This window comes from Vicia villosa, linkage group LG3 (assembly GCF_029867415.1).
Source record: "Vicia villosa cultivar HV-30 ecotype Madison, WI linkage group LG3, Vvil1.0, whole genome shotgun sequence".
NCBI classification, from domain to species: domain Eukaryota; kingdom Viridiplantae; phylum Streptophyta; class Magnoliopsida; order Fabales; family Fabaceae; genus Vicia; species Vicia villosa.
Genome location: NC_081182.1, coordinates 102,579,126 through 102,594,827, shown reverse-complemented (window position 1 = coordinate 102,594,827; position 15,702 = coordinate 102,579,126). Strand labels below are relative to the sequence as shown.

Genomic DNA, 15,702 nt, shown 5'->3' with positions numbered 1-15,702 from the left:
GAGTTGGTGGTGGAGGATCGTCTTGTGTTTCTTATGTTGGAGTTGGAGGCGGAAGAGGAGATCAAATAGCATTTGTTAAATTGTAATCATTGGCATTAAGATCCAAGTCTAAATTAATAGTGGATTGTGTGTATGGGTCTGACTGACACACAGTAGTAATATAATCGATGGAGGGTGGTTGGGTGTTAGAGGTTGAAGGGTTAAGTTAGATGTAGGGGGAATCAAAGTTTGGTGGCGGAGCAGGTGTGAAATGCATGGTTGGACGAATGAATGTTTGTTGGTGTTGCGTTTCGTAATTGTAATTTGATTGGGAGTGAGATGACATGTATTGGGTGTAAGCAGTTTGTTGTGGGTAAATGTAGGGGATATGAGTTTGTTGTTGGGAATGATGGGGGTTAGGATTTTTTGAAAGGGTTGGGGAATAGGAGTTTGGGAATAATTAGGTTGTTGTTGGAACGTTTCGTTAAATTGTTGGGATCCAGTTGCCATGTTGGGGACATATTGATGTTGACGCGAGTCAATGAGAAATTGTTTGTACGATGCATATTTAAATGGAAGTGATTTATACCATTGCATCTACTCTGTTTATGGTTTAGTTTCTTCTTGTAATTGGATTTCTACAAACGTAAAGATCCCACATCGTCTTTTAATTTTCTTAACAATGTCCACTTCAGTCCTAATGTGAATAATGTCTGGGCCAACTTTTTGGTTTCGTCGCATCCTTTCATTATGCAAAACAGTATCGCCTTGACATTGAGGCCATATATCTTCTTTAGGAACACTGATGAAGCTCTGTTCGTAAACTTTGAAGACATTTAGAACTCTATACACATGAGGGGTAAACACAGTATAATCGTGTTAAATGTGATAACAAGCTGCAATAGCATGTGAGTAAGGCACATGAAAAGTTTGAAATTTCCCACAGTCACATGTTTTTTTTGGAGGTCGACTTTGAAATAACCAAGTGGTCGACACTCGTTATTATTAACCGTCTCTAGGACAAGGAAATATTTCCTCTCACGATCAAAATCCAAGACATTATAACTGTGAGATTTTTCTACTTCTTTTGCAATGCCTTTCATGCAGTTATCTGTGAATTCCTTCCCCGATGACAAAATTTTTGTCCAACCATGTCCTCGCTTCCCAAACAATGTTCCCATCATGTAGTATGTTGATCTTACTAGTGCTGTAATAGGTAAAATCCAAGTTTCCCTCAACACCGAGTTCAACGATTCAACATGGTTGGTTGTCATGTGACCCCATGATTCTCCGTTGTAAGCTTGCTACCATTTTTCTTTTGCAAGATTATCTATCCAGTTTAAAGCTTCCATGTTTGTTTGACAGATCTTCTCCCGGTAGTAAGCATATGTAGACTCATTCAGCGTATACCTTGTATATGCATAATTAAAAACTATAGTATTAAAAATATGAGTTTAAAAGTTGAAGAGGTTGTAATCGGAAGAAATAGAGAATACATTACCCATGTTAACAACTTTCTTGCAAAGGTCTTTGTACTTGATCGCTCGCATAAAGTTTTGTGCGATGTGCCTGATGCAATACACATGTACTGATGGAGGATTTTTCTAGCCATTGTCCAGGTTATTGTATGCACTCTTTATGGACTCATGTCGGTCAGATATCAAACATAGATCGGACTGGGGTGTGACGTGGAGTCTCAAATTTTTCAGAAAGAAACTCCATCCAAGCCCCTCTTGTCTCACCTTCAACTAATGCAAAGGGGATTAGGAAAATGATATTATTCCCATCTTGCGCAACAACCATTAGCAATATGCTCCTATATTTTCCATTAGCAATAGTGCAAGTAAATGGTACATGGTTGTATGAAAAATATAGGGGCACATTGCTAATGGTTGTTACACGAGATGAGATTTCTAACATTTTCTCAATCGCCTTTGCATTGCTTGAAGGTGAGACAGGAAAGGCTTGAAGTTTCTTTGTGAAATATTTGAGACTCCACATCACACCCCATTCCGATCTATGTTTGATATTTGACCGACATGAGTCCATAAAGAATGCATACAACAACCCGTATAATGGCTGGAAAAACCCTCCATCAGTACATGTGTATTGCATCAGGCACATCGTACAAAACTTTATGCGAGCGATCAAGGACAAAGACCTTTGCAAGAAAGTTGTTAACATAGGTAATGTATTATCTATTTTTTACGGTTACAAGCTCTTCAACTTTTAAACTCATATTTTTTATACTAAAGTTTTTAATTATGCATATAAAGGGTATGCGCTGAATGAGTCTACATATGCGTACTACTGGGAGAAGATCCGCCAAAGAAACATGGAAGCTTTAAACTGGATAGATAATCTTGCAAAATAAAAATGGTAGCAAGCTTACAATGGAGGAAAACAATGGGGTCACATGACAACCAACCTTGTTGAATTGTTGAACTCGGTGTTGAAGGAAACCTGGAATTTACCTATTACAACACTAGTAAGATCAACATACTGTAGGATGGGAATATTGTTTGGGAAGCGAGGACATGATTGGACAAAAATGTTGTCATCGGGGAAGGAATTCATAGATAACTGCGTGAAAGGGATTGCAAAAGAAGTAGAAAATCCTACAGTTATAAAGTCTTGGATTTTGATCGTGAGACGAAATATTTCCTTGTTCAAGAGACGGTTAATAATAACGAGTGTCGGCCACTTGGTTATTTCAACATTGACCTCCAAAAACAAACATGTAACTGTGAATAATTTCAAACTTTTTATGTGCCTTTCTCACATGCTATTGCAGCTTGTTATCACACCCGACACGATTTTAATGTGTTTATCCCTCATGTGTATAAAGTTCTAAGAGCATCTCCAATGGTGTAACCCATTTTTGGGTTCTTTATGGGTCCCACTAGCCACATCATCTTAAAATAATTTTTATAATTTTTATTTTAATTGTATAATTCTAAAAAGTTATTATTGGGCCCACAACTTTACCTCATAAACTAATTTGATTGGGTACTACAATTTTTTCATAGTTGCATTGCAATGCAATGGTACTATGATGTGGCATGTCTAGGTGGAGAACTCAAAAGAAAATACCACCATTGAAGATGCTCTAAGTGTCTTCAAAGTTTACGAACAGAGGTGTTCCTAAAGAAGATATATGACCTAAATATCACGGTGATACTATTTTGCATAATAAAAGGATGCGACGAAACCAAAAAGGTGGCCCGAACAGTATTCACATTAGGATTGAAATGAACACTGTTGAGAAAATAAAAAGACGACGTGGGATCTATCAATAAACGCTTATGCGCAAAAAATATTTGCATGACCCAACACTGCAGACCCTTCTAACTAGTTACGATTTGTTTCCTGCTATAAATATTAAGTTGTATAAATATTATTATCATTTAAATTATGTTTAATAAATTTTTTTATATTAGTAATTTTTTTTATTATTTATATTTAAGTTTAAAATTTTTTATTTAATTTTTTATTATTTAAAAATAATTATAATTCATTTTAATTATTTTAAATTAATGATTGAATTTACATAATAAAAAAACCATTTAAAATTAATATCAAAAATAAAAAATGAAATCTATAAAATAAGAAAACAAGTGTACCTTGTTAAGACCCATTTGCCCTTTGCTTAAAAAATTCCACCTATTTTTTTTGGGGGCAAAATGTGTCTAAATAATACTTTTTGTGACTAAAATCTGTTTTTGGCTTCAATCTAACTAATGGTTTCATTTGTTTCTCTCTCTATTGGCCAAGGTATGTACTATCTGCACTTTTATTTCTAATGTAACTGAACCAAATAGTCCAGTATCCTCTTCCAAACAGTATCTGTACCCATTTTCACTTTTTCATTACTCCCATTAATGTTGCTTTCCAATCAGAACTCAACTCACATCTGCACTCTATCGTTTTTCTCCCTCTTCGTCTACCATCACTAACCATTCTTTCAACCTACTTCTTTCAAAACCTTGCTAACCATTCAACCATTTTTTGACAATACAACCTCCTCTTCCACCTAATCTGTAGCCATCATTTAAACCCGTCACTTTAGGCAAGACAATGGCACGACCTTTGGAAAAAATCTCTGATGTTAACGATGAAAAAGAACTTTGGAAAGTTGCTGTTAAAATACATCACAAATGGAGTGTCATCTCGAACAACAAGGAACATTTTGAAATGGTTGTTTATGATTCTGAGGTTAGTTTCAACTATAACTCCTGAAAAGTTGGTTTATCAGTCTTGCACTGTTGATTTAGTTTAGTAAGAAATGTTTCTTATTTTTTTCGTTGTTGAAGGTTAAACATGAGTTAACATTTTATAGATTTTCTTTGAATTTTTTCTTTTTTTACGATAACCATGATTTATGTTGTTTTCGTTGAATCTTTTTGTTTTTTTTACAATAACCATGGTTTATTATATTTTATGATTTATTATATTTTGATATAGTATGTTTTGGTATTGAAAGGTTAATATTTTGGCTGTAGGGAGGTGATATTGATGGATTTTGTATTGATGGATTATATTTTATGATTTATGATATTTGGCTGTAGGTTATATTTTATGATTTATTATATATTGATGGATTTTGTTTGTATTACCTTTGTAGGGAAGTGATATCCATGTTATCGTACCTCCCATGTATAGGCAGAGTTTTGATTCGCTCTTTGTTGTGAACGATACTTACATTATTGCAAACTTCCAAGTTCAGCTGAATGATGTGCTGTTCAAACCTTCTGCTCACAAGTACCTCCTTAAATTTACTGGTGGGACCAAAGTTGGGGATAGAAACGTGCATCAGATTTCGGCAAAGGCTTGCAGACTCACTCCTTTTCTTGATATTTTAACTGGGAAATGGAATAAATATCAACTTTTAGGTAAAAATCTATATTATGTTTTGTACAATCTCAACTTATATGTAGCACTCTGCATCTGATCTTTCATTCAACCTGCACCATTTATCCATTGTCTTTTACAGATGTTATCGGACTGGTTGATGAAATTGGGTACACACAGGCTCAGGTTAGAAGTAAAAAACAACAGGTCAACTTTGTCATTCGCGACTTGAGGTGTCAGTTTATTTTTTACCTTTCATACATCTTAATGGTAGCCCTTAATAGCTTATATTTTGCCTGATATGTTAGTTTAAATGTGCAAATTTTAGCAACAACACTATAACGGTTACGTTATGGGAGGCGTACGCGGTGCAGTTTATCAACTACATTGAACAGCAAGTCGATACTTCCATTCCGGTTGTGATTCTGATTCAATATGCAAAAGTCAAAGAAGCTTTTGGTATATTTTACTCCATCCCTTCAAACTGATTGCTACGGTTCATAAAGTGTGTTTTATGTTTTCAAGTCAATGTTGTTATTAACTTATTTTGTCTTTGCAAGCAAATATCCATTATCTATTACCAACACTTACAATGTCACCAAAGTGGCTATCAATGAAGATTTGGAAACAATCAAACAATTTTCCAAATTGTACTCACTTGGTTTATCGCATTACCCTTCCCTTGGTATGATTCTGCATAATTAACACTGACTGTTTTTTTGGTCTTCAGGCTTACACAGGATACTCTAATGGTTGTCTCAGGCCTTCGCAGTCAACAGTCTCAGGGCAGGTCGCAAAACTCATACACTTCTTGCCAATCACCTTCCCAAAAATTGTTGTCTAACGCTGTGCTTCTTCATCTTGAGCAAATTGTTAAACTGAAAGAGGTAGTAATCTTGCATTTATTGTTTAAGCGAATAATTGAGTTCTGTCATTTATACTATATTTGATTTTCCCTTAACCACCCTTTTTTATACTCAGACTACTTTTTGTGCTACAGTTGCTACAATTACGAAAATATTTGCATCAAGATATGGCTGGTACTACCAGGCATGCCATGAATGCCCAAATGAAGTCACTGGTGATAAACCTCCCTACAAGTGTACAAAGGGCCATGAAACGAAAACCGCCATATTCAGGTATAACCACCAATTATTTATTTGATAAACTAATTTTCACAGCAACTTTATCTTTGAAATGTGAACTTACATTTTTAAGTATACAAACTTAGGTATAAAATAGAGGTGGATGTTGTTCATGCTGGGACAAAATGCAAGTTTGTTTTGTGGGACAAGGAGAGTGAGGAACTATTGGAAGTGTCGGCTGCTCATATGCGCGAAACAATGTTTAAGGTACCGACAAAAATATAACTTCTTTTGAATTTTAAAACATGCTGGTTCAACACTGCATATAATAACTCATGGTATATATATTCATTTTTTTGTAGGTTGGAATATTTGATCCCCTAGATTTTCCCCTGGCACTTGACAAGCTGCTGGATCAGGAACTTGCGTTCAAAGTCAAGTGGCAACCAGATTGGACAAATTGCTCGGTCATCATGTTAGTGAAAGATAAACCTGTTGTTAATCAACTAAAACCTGAATGGGTGGCTGCAACTACAGTTAATTCACATCAACTATGCCCCCTGTGAACCATGTAAGATTTCTCTTGTGTTGTGTCTAACATTTTCTGCTATATTAGTCGAATACATTTCGAGTATTATTTCTGATTTTTTATTCATCATGTCTATAGATCAAGGAGAGTGTTGATGAGGCTGCTCCTGTTGATGATTCCGACATTGTTACGGTGTTGTTTTGAGACCTATACAAATGCCACTTATTTTCCTACATCAATGTACTTCTTTCTCACCTATTTTTAACCGCAAGATCCTGCAATTACTTCTAAATTGCACCCTGAACCAGTCACACCTACGGCAAAAAGACAGAACCCGGATCCATCCAGTGAATCTACCAGCCTTGCAACACACAACGAAGGAGATTTGTCTTCAACAAAACTTACGAAACCAACGAGGATCACTAGGAAATTAGTGAAGATTGAAAAATAGTTTATAACATGGTCATGGCTGCTATTTTTTTGGGAAATTTTATGTATGGATTCAATTATGAAAATACATATTTGGTTGTAATATTACATTATTACTCGACTACTATTCGATCAATTTAACGTATGCTTTCGGTATTATACTACTGTCCGATCAATTTAACGTATGCTTTCGGTACTATACTACTGTCCGATCAATTTAACATTATTACTCCACTACATTATTTGGTTGTAATATTTTATGAATGTAAAAAATGTTTGTTTAAATATTTACCCAAATATCTCTTTATACCATCACCACAAGTTACATATTATATATATATATATATATATATATATATATATATATATATATATATATATATATATATATATATATATATATATATATATATATATATATATATATATATATATATATATATATATATATATATATATATATATATATTGGTTGTCTATAACTCTTGCTAACAACACAATTGAAGTTACGTTAAAAAATACTACATGCTAAGTTTATGGTTGCATGAGGCTAAGTCCAAAACCACTGGCTCATTAAATGTATGGCTTTAGGCTAACATTAGACAAATATTATGGTCACTTTATAGACAATTTTTAGACAAATATTACATGAGAAAAAATACAGTTGCACGCTAAGACAAATATTATGGTCAATTTTATAATAAACTGTAATTAGACACTTGCTTTTGGCTATTGGGTTGCTTTTGGCGTTTGAATAAAGTTAGCCCCCTTTCATGTCTCACTTCCATCGATAAAATGATTTATTTTCTGCACAATGATTACATAAAACAACACAAAAGTACAGCCTCCTACTACCTCTATTCTTACCCTACTATTTTATTTTTGATTTTTTCTTATTTAGTTTATTTATGTAGAGGAAAGGCTGACTTTTTCTACATTATTTTTCATATTTGTCCTTAATTCAAATTTGAAATTTTCCCAGCTTTTTTTAACTGATATTCTATTTCCCTCTATTTTTTTTAAGAACAAGGACCAATTACTTGCCTCCTTTATTCAAACCATTCATATCTCACATTTGTTCTATTTTTCCAGATACTCTATTTCCATCCCATTTGTTGCTATCAACTACACTTCATACCATCAATTTATTCAATTAAACTAAGTTCATTTCAATGGATGGCAACCCCTTTGATGCAAATAATTCCACTTCAGCTCTTGCAAGAAAAAGGAGGAGGATTTTGTTGTCAAACAATAAACGCTCTAACCATGGCCATAACAAAGAAAACCAGCCAACATCAACACCTTCTGCTGGAACATTCACTGATTTTTCCAGGTACACAGCAATAAGATCTCCCCTCCAGCATGCTATCTCTAACGATTCCCACACTCTGCCATCTCAACAACATGTTTCCATAATACAAAACAAAAAAAGATCAAGATTTCTTGCCGGCAATGGGGTGAATCTATTCGGACGTTTCAACAATGTTGAGACATCCCCATCGTTCCATGTAGGTGAATCATCGAACATCGGCAAACGGCAAAAAATCGGTCAAACTCAACTACTTCTTTCTACCCCTACTGCTCTTAACAATTCACACACTTCTCCTAAAATATCAAGCCCAGCATATTTATCTCCTCCTACTCCTAATGTATCTATACCTGATTATTCCTCTGATGAAGGAATAGGAGATTTTGAAGAATGCGACTCATTTGGACACAACTCTGATTCAGATGACTCTATAGAACCTGATGATATTCATGATCAACACAACCAGTGTAAGTTGTTATTTAACTTCTTCCTACACAATATTCGCGTAAATTGATACCGGTTTGAAAACAATTAATATATCTTATTTATGCAGCTTATTCTGACATTGGTGACCCTGTGTGTGTGGTATGCAGAGCGCACAAATATGAGAAAACATACTACCGTTCCAAAGTTTGAATTGTGTTGCAGGAGCGGTAAAATTGTTGTACCCTACATGAAACAACCACCGTTACTGTTGGAAAAGCTACTTCATCACAAAACTGATCCTGAAAGCAAAAACTTCCTAGCCAACATACGAACATACAATGCAATGTTTTCGTTTACTTCTCCGGGAATGAAATTTGACACTAAAATTCCAAAGGGGGGAGGTCCTCCAACGATGCGCCTACACGGTCAAACATGTCACCGAATAGGCAGTCTTATACCACCACAGGGTCAACTACCACAATATGCCCAATTGTACATTTACGACACTGACCACGAGATTGCAAATAGAATGCGTTGTTTCAAGTAATGAAGTTTCTTCTCCTAAATACCAATGTTTTTCTACGTTTACTTTAACAGATAACACTATATTTGCTACTATGTTTTTCAGGGACAATACATCTATTGAAACATCTATTGTAGCTAAGTTAAAGAGTATGTTAGATGAAGTTAATGTTCTTGCCAAAGCATTTCGAATGGCACGTGATATGTTTAAGGCCAATCCATACGTCGAATTGAGGCTGAAACTTATCAGTGACAGACATGACGATGGTCGTGTGTATAATATGCTAACCGTTGCGGAAGTTGCTACCCTTATTGTCGGTGATATTGACACAGGTGAAAAGAGAGACATTATTGTCCAATATCGGAGTGGTAAATTACAAAGGATAGATGAGTTCAATCCAAGTTATCTTTCATATCAATACCCATTGATTTTTTGCTATGGTGAAGATGGATACTGGAATAATATTCTTCACAAGTATAAAGATGAGACAACTGTTACAAGGAAAAATAGGCAATCTATCAAGGATTGGCTGTGTTTTCATCTCCAAGAACGCAAACATGAACCTAAAACATTATTGTACTCAAGGAAACTTTTCCAACAATTATTGGTTGATGGTTACACTATGATGGAATCAGAACATCTCAATTGGTTGAGAAAAAATCAATCCAAGTTAAGGGTCGGAAAATACAATAATTTGCAAGCAAGGTGTGAGGAAGGAGGCCAGAATCCAGGTAACAAACAAGGTAAACGTGTTGTTCTGCCATCTTCTTTTGTGGGTAGCAAACGATACATGGATCAACTTTACTTCGACGGTATGGCAATTTCAAGCAGATTGGGCTTCCCAGATTTATTTATCACCTTCACATGCAACCCGAATTGGCCGGAGATTACACGGTTGCTGTCCAGGAAAAACTTAAAACCACATGATAGGCCTGACATTGTTTCGAAAGTTTTCAACATCAAGTTTAAAGAGCTTATGGTTGATTTAACAAAAAAACATATTCTTGGGAAAGTATTGGCATGTAAGTTTTTCCCCCCAATATGTTTCTAACTTTTCCAGTTATGTATACAATTGAGTTTCAAAAGCGAGGCTTACCCCATGCTCACATTTTGATTTTCTTGCACCCCCAAAGCAAGTATCCAACACCGTCCGACATTGATAACATCATTTGTGCCGAGATACCTGATCCTATACTTCATCCTGCTTTATACGCATTGGTAAAATCACATATGATACATGGACTGTGCGGTCTTTCACGGCCTAATTCACGATGTATGAGAAATCGGCAATGTTCGAAATATTATCCAAAAAGTTTCATCGAAGATACAGTTGTTAATGCTGAAGGTTATCCATTATATAAAAGAAGATCCAACACACATGAAATTACAAAAAATAATATCAAGTTGGATAATAGAAATGTGGTTCCCTATAACACTTGGTTATTGTTGAAATATCAAGCACATATTAATATGGAATGGTGTAACCAATGCACTTCTATCAAGTATCTATTCAAATACATTCACAAAGGATATGACAGAATCAGTGCAAGTGTGGTTGCTTCTAGGTCTAACACCGGACAACAGCATGAATGTGTAGATGAAATCAAACAATATCTCGATTGTAGGTATGTTTCTCCGAGTGAGGCCTGTTGGCGAATATTTTCATACAAGGTTCATGGAAGGAAACCTGCTGTTGAGCGAATGTTTTTCCATCTCATTGGTGAAAAGGCTGTCTATTACAACGATTGTGAACAAATGGAGAATGTCTTAGAAAATGCAAGTGTCACAGAATCTATGTTCACGTCTTGGCTGGTAGCAAATGGAACATATGAGGAAGCCCAATCATTAACATACGGTGAATTCGTTACAAAGTTTGTTTATGTTAAGAGAAACAGATTGTGGAAGCCACGAAAAAAAGGGTTCACTATCGGACGTTTGGTGTGGGTTCCACTGACAACCGGTGAACTTTTCTATTTGCGGATGATGTTGACTGTAGCAAAGTGACCAACTAGCTATGAAGAAATCAGGAAGGTCGGTGAAACACAATATGAAACCTTTTGAGAAGCATGCTTTACAATGGGATTTTTAGATGATGATCAAGAATACATTTGTGCGTTAAAGGAGGCAAGTGCTTGGGGGACAGGTCATTATCTTAGGAAGCTGTTTGTTGTTATGCTGCTATCAGGTGCTGTAAACCGTCCTGCTCATGTATGGAAAGAATCATGGATTATATTGTCGGATGGTCTCTTGTACGAGCAAAAACTCATTGCCAACAATCCAAGTACACTAACTTTGACATCCCATGCTATTTATATTCTTATCTACCACATAATACAATAACAGTACTACGCATAATGTAACCTATTGTTGTGACCTTACTACAACGACACGTTTTTTCAACGGAGCACAAATTTAACATTACCGGATGAGGCAATCCAGCAGCTGGCATTGATAGAGATCGAAAAAATGCTGCAACTGAACCATCGTACTCTACATGATTACAAGCCCATTCCTTATCCAAATGGCTATGTTATTCAACAGTTGGGAAACCGGCTTATATACGATGAAAGGCAGTACAATATTCAGGACATGAAGGCGGAATTTGATAAGCTATTCAAATGTCTCACTGGTAATGAAATCTAAGATAAACATATTTCTTATTACTAATTTACATGCTTTCTTAAACAAATATCAACAAGTATCATTTATGCATGAATATCATTTTATAGTATTTGTTATTATGGTGTTAACAAGATGAACAGAGGAAGATTTACGACCAAATAATGGATGCCGTTAACAAACAGAAAGGTGGTGTCTTCTTCCTGCACGGTTATGGCGGAACCGGTAAGACATATATGTGGAGAACACTTGCAAGTGCATTGATATCTAAGCATGAGATTTGTCTTACTGTTGCAACAAGTGGGATAGCATCTCTTTTGTTGCCAGGAGGTCGTACAGCTCATTCAAAGTTCAAGTTGTCGGTTCCATGTGTTGAAAACTCAACTTGCAAAATTAATTTCAATGACGACAGCGCTGGTCTTCTGAGGGAGGCAAAGCTAATTATATGGGACGAGGCACCAATGGCACACAAATATTGTTTTGAAACGCTGGACAGGACTTTGAACGATGTCATGAGTAATTACAGTAACTCCGATTCTGTTTTCGGCGGGAAGGTTGTGATTTTTGGTGGGGATTTCCGTCAGATATTACCCGTTGTACCCGGAGGAAGCCGTTCTGAAATTATCCATTCAACTATTAACGCTTCTTACATTTGGCATTATGTTAAAGTCTTGAATTTGACAAAAAACATGCATCTATTTAGCGGACCAAGTGAACAAGATAAAAATGAAATTGCAGATTTTTCAGAGTGGCTTTTAAAGATAGGAGAGGGAAGAATTTCGGAACCTAATGACAGTTATGCCAACATTGACATACCGCCCGAACTGTTAATTACAAACTTCAATGACCCTATTCTTTCCATCGTCGAGAGTACATATCCTGATTTCTTAAATTGTTACCAATCGTGTGATTATCTCAAAAATAGGGCCATTCTTGCTTCCACTTTAGACATTGTTGACAAAATCAATGACCATGTCCTTGCCATGATGTCAGGTACACTTTTGCGTTAATTATAGTTACTGTGTTTTAGATTGTTATATCTTTTCTAATGGAAAATTTTATAGGGGAAATACGAGATTACTACAGATCTAACTCAGTTGATCGATCAGAAATTCATGACAGCAAAATTCTTCAAGTGCTGAGCCCAGAATTCCTAAGCTCTTTAAGAACTTCTGGCCTACCCAACCATCACTTAAAGTTAAAAGTTGGAATACCAATCATGCTTATGCGAAACATTGATCAATCACAAGGTCTATGTAATGGGACGAGGCTTATAGTAACTAAAATGGCTACTCATGTTCTTGAGGCCGAATTGATGGGTGATAACAATAATGGAAAGGTTATATACATCCCGCGAATGGATATGTCCCCATCTCAATCTCCATGGCCATTCAAGTTATCGAGACGTCAATTTCCGGTTATTGTAGCCTATGCCATGACCATTAACAAATCACAAGGCCAATCGTTGGATTGGGTTGGACTTTATATACCTCGGGATGTTTTCACACATGGACAAATTTATGTTTCCGTTTCAAGAGTTACAACAAAAAGAGGTATCAAGATATTGATACATGATGATAAAAACACCCCAAAGCTTTCAACATGTAATGTTGTATACAAAGAAGTTTTTAACAACATTTAGACGGTACATATATCTCTTTTTTTCGGTTTCTCTGTTCCGGATGTATATGGCATTGAATAATAAGTTATGTTTATCACTAATTTTTGATAAGATTTTCTATATTATACTTACTGTCTTTTATATTTACTTTACATTACCATGTTTTGCATTCTAATAAAACCTACCTTTCCTGTGCAGATCATCCAAAATTACAGGATCCCAACATTTTTGAACTTCAATCTTAACTGATATTGTTGTATCTGTAGCAATAACATTGCCAACATTATTTTCTATTTTGAATCTATGTTTGTTTTGCTCTTCATTTACTTATCGTTAAGTTAAAATTTGCATTCAATATGTCAATTAAGTTGCAATTTTTACCCTTCAAACACCTACCAAAACATACTTTCAGAACATGAGGTAAAATATTTACCACTTAAACTAACATGATTTTCATAATTTAATCACAATCAAAGCATTATAATCAAAACTACATAACTGTTTTACCTGAAATTATAAATTGAGTTTCAAGCCTTCTTTCTGTTAGCATCCCAGTTGAGAATGAAATATATAACTTCTTTCCATAGCAAAGCTTCAATTTCCATCTTTGCCAATGTTTATATTAGTTTTTTTATCACAAAGTGTAGGACAAAGCCATCGTTTCCTGTTTTATTCCTCTTAAGTGTAGGACAAAGCTTTTACTTTATAATAAGGTCTTCAATTATTCATCTTTTCCTTCTTTCCATATAGACTTTCACGTGATACTTATAATTGGTAGTATATAGTCACATGCTGTTGGCATTATCCCATATGAGCACAACTATTTTATTATATTTGCAACATGTTCTATGCATAACCAGTTCCCAACATATCACATGCTTATGGAATATATTCCTTTGTCTTTTACCATTGCCATATATGTGGTTCCAGCGGAATTCACATGCAATGATAAGCTTTATTTTTTACTTTCAATGACTTTGTAGTCATATTTATCCAATAAGCATATATGTCTTGTACTATATTTATCATTATTTGGGTCCCATGCACTATGTATCACTCCTTATAAATATGGTATCCTATGCACTATGTATCACTCCATTATTTGGGCCCCATGCACTATATTTATCATTATTTGCTTCCACTATTCAATTATGGTATCCTATGCAATTCCCTTTAAATATCATTCCTTAGATTGTAAAGATACACCACAAATATTGAAGTATCTTTTTCTATCCCAACAACAACTACCACCAATTCCATATGGCTTTGATAGGAAAACTATGTCACAGTGAATTGGAATACTCCTTCACAATAGCAAAGCTGTCTTCACAGGTTACAAATTTTTTAATTTGGGTTTTATTTTCATACTTTTATATCTTCCTAACACACCTATTTAAATAAATTCTATATGAATTGACAAAAGTTTACAGAAATTGATCCCACCTTTATATGTCGATTTAACAAAAGCATAACAAAAACATGGACCATCTTCAACAACCAAGGTGTGCATCACGGCCTAATCTATAACAAAGATGAAGTTCATCCACTTATAATTAGTGGATGGAAAGACGTTGAAGCATTTTATAATTGCCCCTCTAATGTTGTTCTTGAGGTGGGTTACTATATGAATGACAATTTTAGCATTCTCAACATCAAAAATATAGTGGAAATCGAGCAATTACCCTTTTACCATAGCAGGTTTTTTGGCGCAAACAACATTATGGTTTTCGACCTTGGTCTATCAAATGTTGAACTATCACAAACAAAATTGGTAAGATCATATGTTATTTTATAGTTTCATTTAAGCTTTATCTGGTTCTTATGTCTTGATTTATTTTTATTTCTACTATCAATAGAGATTGGAGGAGGACTTTGCTGAAATTTTAAAAGATTACAACTACAACTGTCTCAACTTGTGCTGTGATAATGGTACGAGGACAATCCTGGAATTAGCAAACATAAACACTACATACCCCACAAAGTTAGGACCCGACTGGGAAGAATTCTGTCAAACCAATATGTTCAAAGTTGGTGACACGATTAGGTTTAGATTTGATATCAGGTCTCCGAACAAAAAATGTCATGTATATAAAATCCATTAATTTAACAAATTTATCTTAATTCCACGTTACAATCTTTAGTCTTTTATTTGATTTCTGTTCAATAATATACAATTCGCTTAAACAAATTTAAGATGGCAGATTACATTCATGCTACATTTTTAGCTTATACTATTTTTTTACTTTATATAAACAGACAACTAATTATTACAGGCTCACATATTGCTGCTTATTGATACTTCCGTACCATCTATCCTTTGTAAAGACTCCT

The 15,702-nt window shown here is 34.9% G+C and overlaps 5 protein-coding genes across 14 annotated transcripts in view; all 5 read left to right on the top strand.

Moving 5' to 3' along the window:
- Positions 1 to 7,084, top strand: part of LOC131662249 (uncharacterized) — a 30,385-nt gene extending 23,301 nt beyond the window's left edge. For 3 of the 9 annotated variants that reach the window (XM_058931981.1, XM_058931982.1, XM_058931980.1), the window contains exons 2-9: positions 4,604 to 4,871; positions 4,973 to 5,063; positions 5,159 to 5,289; positions 5,561 to 5,717; positions 5,812 to 5,969; positions 6,062 to 6,182; positions 6,278 to 6,486; positions 6,583 to 7,080. In XM_058931981.1, the coding sequence (XP_058787964.1) occupies positions 5,580 to 5,717; positions 5,812 to 5,969; positions 6,062 to 6,182; positions 6,278 to 6,481 (621 nt within the window). In that variant the 5' untranslated portion in view covers positions 4,604 to 4,871; positions 4,973 to 5,063; positions 5,159 to 5,289; positions 5,561 to 5,579 and the 3' untranslated portion in view covers positions 6,482 to 6,486; positions 6,583 to 7,080. Of the gene's footprint in view, positions 1 to 3,449; positions 4,195 to 4,603; positions 4,872 to 4,972; positions 5,064 to 5,158; positions 5,290 to 5,314; positions 5,481 to 5,560; positions 5,718 to 5,811; positions 5,970 to 6,061; positions 6,183 to 6,277; positions 6,487 to 6,582 lie in introns of those variants that run through there. The other 6 variants (XR_009301465.1, XR_009301464.1, XM_058931983.1 and 3 more) reach the window with 6 other exon arrangements.
- A 1,771-nt stretch (positions 7,085 to 8,855) lies between these two features.
- Positions 8,856 to 10,182, top strand: LOC131658686 (uncharacterized). Its single transcript, XM_058927954.1, has 2 exons — positions 8,856 to 9,151; positions 9,237 to 10,182. The coding sequence occupies exons 1-2, from the start codon at positions 8,856 to 8,858 to the stop codon at positions 10,180 to 10,182; spliced, it is 1,242 nt and encodes a 413-aa protein (XP_058783937.1).
- An 11-nt stretch (positions 10,183 to 10,193) lies between these two features.
- Positions 10,194 to 11,135, top strand: LOC131658684 (uncharacterized). Its single transcript, XM_058927953.1, has one exon. The coding sequence runs from the start codon at positions 10,194 to 10,196 to the stop codon at positions 11,133 to 11,135; it is 942 nt and encodes a 313-aa protein (XP_058783936.1).
- A 462-nt stretch (positions 11,136 to 11,597) lies between these two features.
- Positions 11,598 to 13,392, top strand: LOC131658683 (uncharacterized). Its single transcript, XM_058927952.1, has 3 exons — positions 11,598 to 11,760; positions 11,886 to 12,743; positions 12,815 to 13,392. The coding sequence occupies exons 1-3, from the start codon at positions 11,598 to 11,600 to the stop codon at positions 13,390 to 13,392; spliced, it is 1,599 nt and encodes a 532-aa protein (XP_058783935.1).
- A 1,169-nt stretch (positions 13,393 to 14,561) lies between these two features.
- Positions 14,562 to 15,493, top strand: LOC131656447 (uncharacterized). 2 transcript variants are annotated; one of them, XR_009300107.1, is made up of 4 exons: positions 14,562 to 14,703; positions 14,795 to 14,983; positions 15,070 to 15,142; positions 15,228 to 15,493. XR_009300107.1 is itself a non-coding variant. In XM_058926167.1 (3 exons), the coding sequence occupies exons 1-3, from the start codon at positions 14,632 to 14,634 to the stop codon at positions 15,471 to 15,473; spliced, it is 666 nt and encodes a 221-aa protein (XP_058782150.1). In that variant the 5' UTR covers positions 14,562 to 14,631; the 3' UTR covers positions 15,474 to 15,493. The 2 variants fall into 2 exon arrangements, 1 of the variants encoding a protein (XP_058782150.1); XM_058926167.1 differs by having other exon boundaries at positions 14,795 to 15,142.
- The last annotated feature ends 209 nt before the right edge of the window (positions 15,494 to 15,702 follow it).

Excerpts from the sequence above, each read along its gene's own strand:
- LOC131658686 (XM_058927954.1), top strand. The coding sequence starts at position 8,856 with ATGAAACAACCACCGTTACTGTTGGAAAAGCTACTTCATCACAAAACT. Across the intron at positions 9,152-9,236 it reads AATAGAATGCGTTGTTTCAA|GGACAATACATCTATTGAAA; the intron begins GTAATGAAGTTT and ends TATGTTTTTCAG.
- LOC131658684 (XM_058927953.1), top strand. The coding sequence starts at position 10,194 with ATGTATACAATTGAGTTTCAAAAGCGAGGCTTACCCCATGCTCACATT.
- LOC131658683 (XM_058927952.1), top strand. The coding sequence starts at position 11,598 with ATGCTGCAACTGAACCATCGTACTCTACATGATTACAAGCCCATTCCT. Across the intron at positions 11,761-11,885 it reads GCTATTCAAATGTCTCACTG|ATGAACAGAGGAAGATTTAC; the intron begins GTAATGAAATCT and ends GGTGTTAACAAG. Across the intron at positions 12,744-12,814 it reads TGTCCTTGCCATGATGTCAG|GGGAAATACGAGATTACTAC; the intron begins GTACACTTTTGC and ends AAAATTTTATAG.
- LOC131656447 (XM_058926167.1), top strand. The coding sequence starts at position 14,632 with ATGGCTTTGATAGGAAAACTATGTCACAGTGAATTGGAATACTCCTTC. Across the intron at positions 14,704-14,794 it reads TAGCAAAGCTGTCTTCACAG|TTTACAGAAATTGATCCCAC; the intron begins GTTACAAATTTT and ends AATTGACAAAAG. Across the intron at positions 15,143-15,227 it reads AACTATCACAAACAAAATTG|AGATTGGAGGAGGACTTTGC; the intron begins GTAAGATCATAT and ends TACTATCAATAG.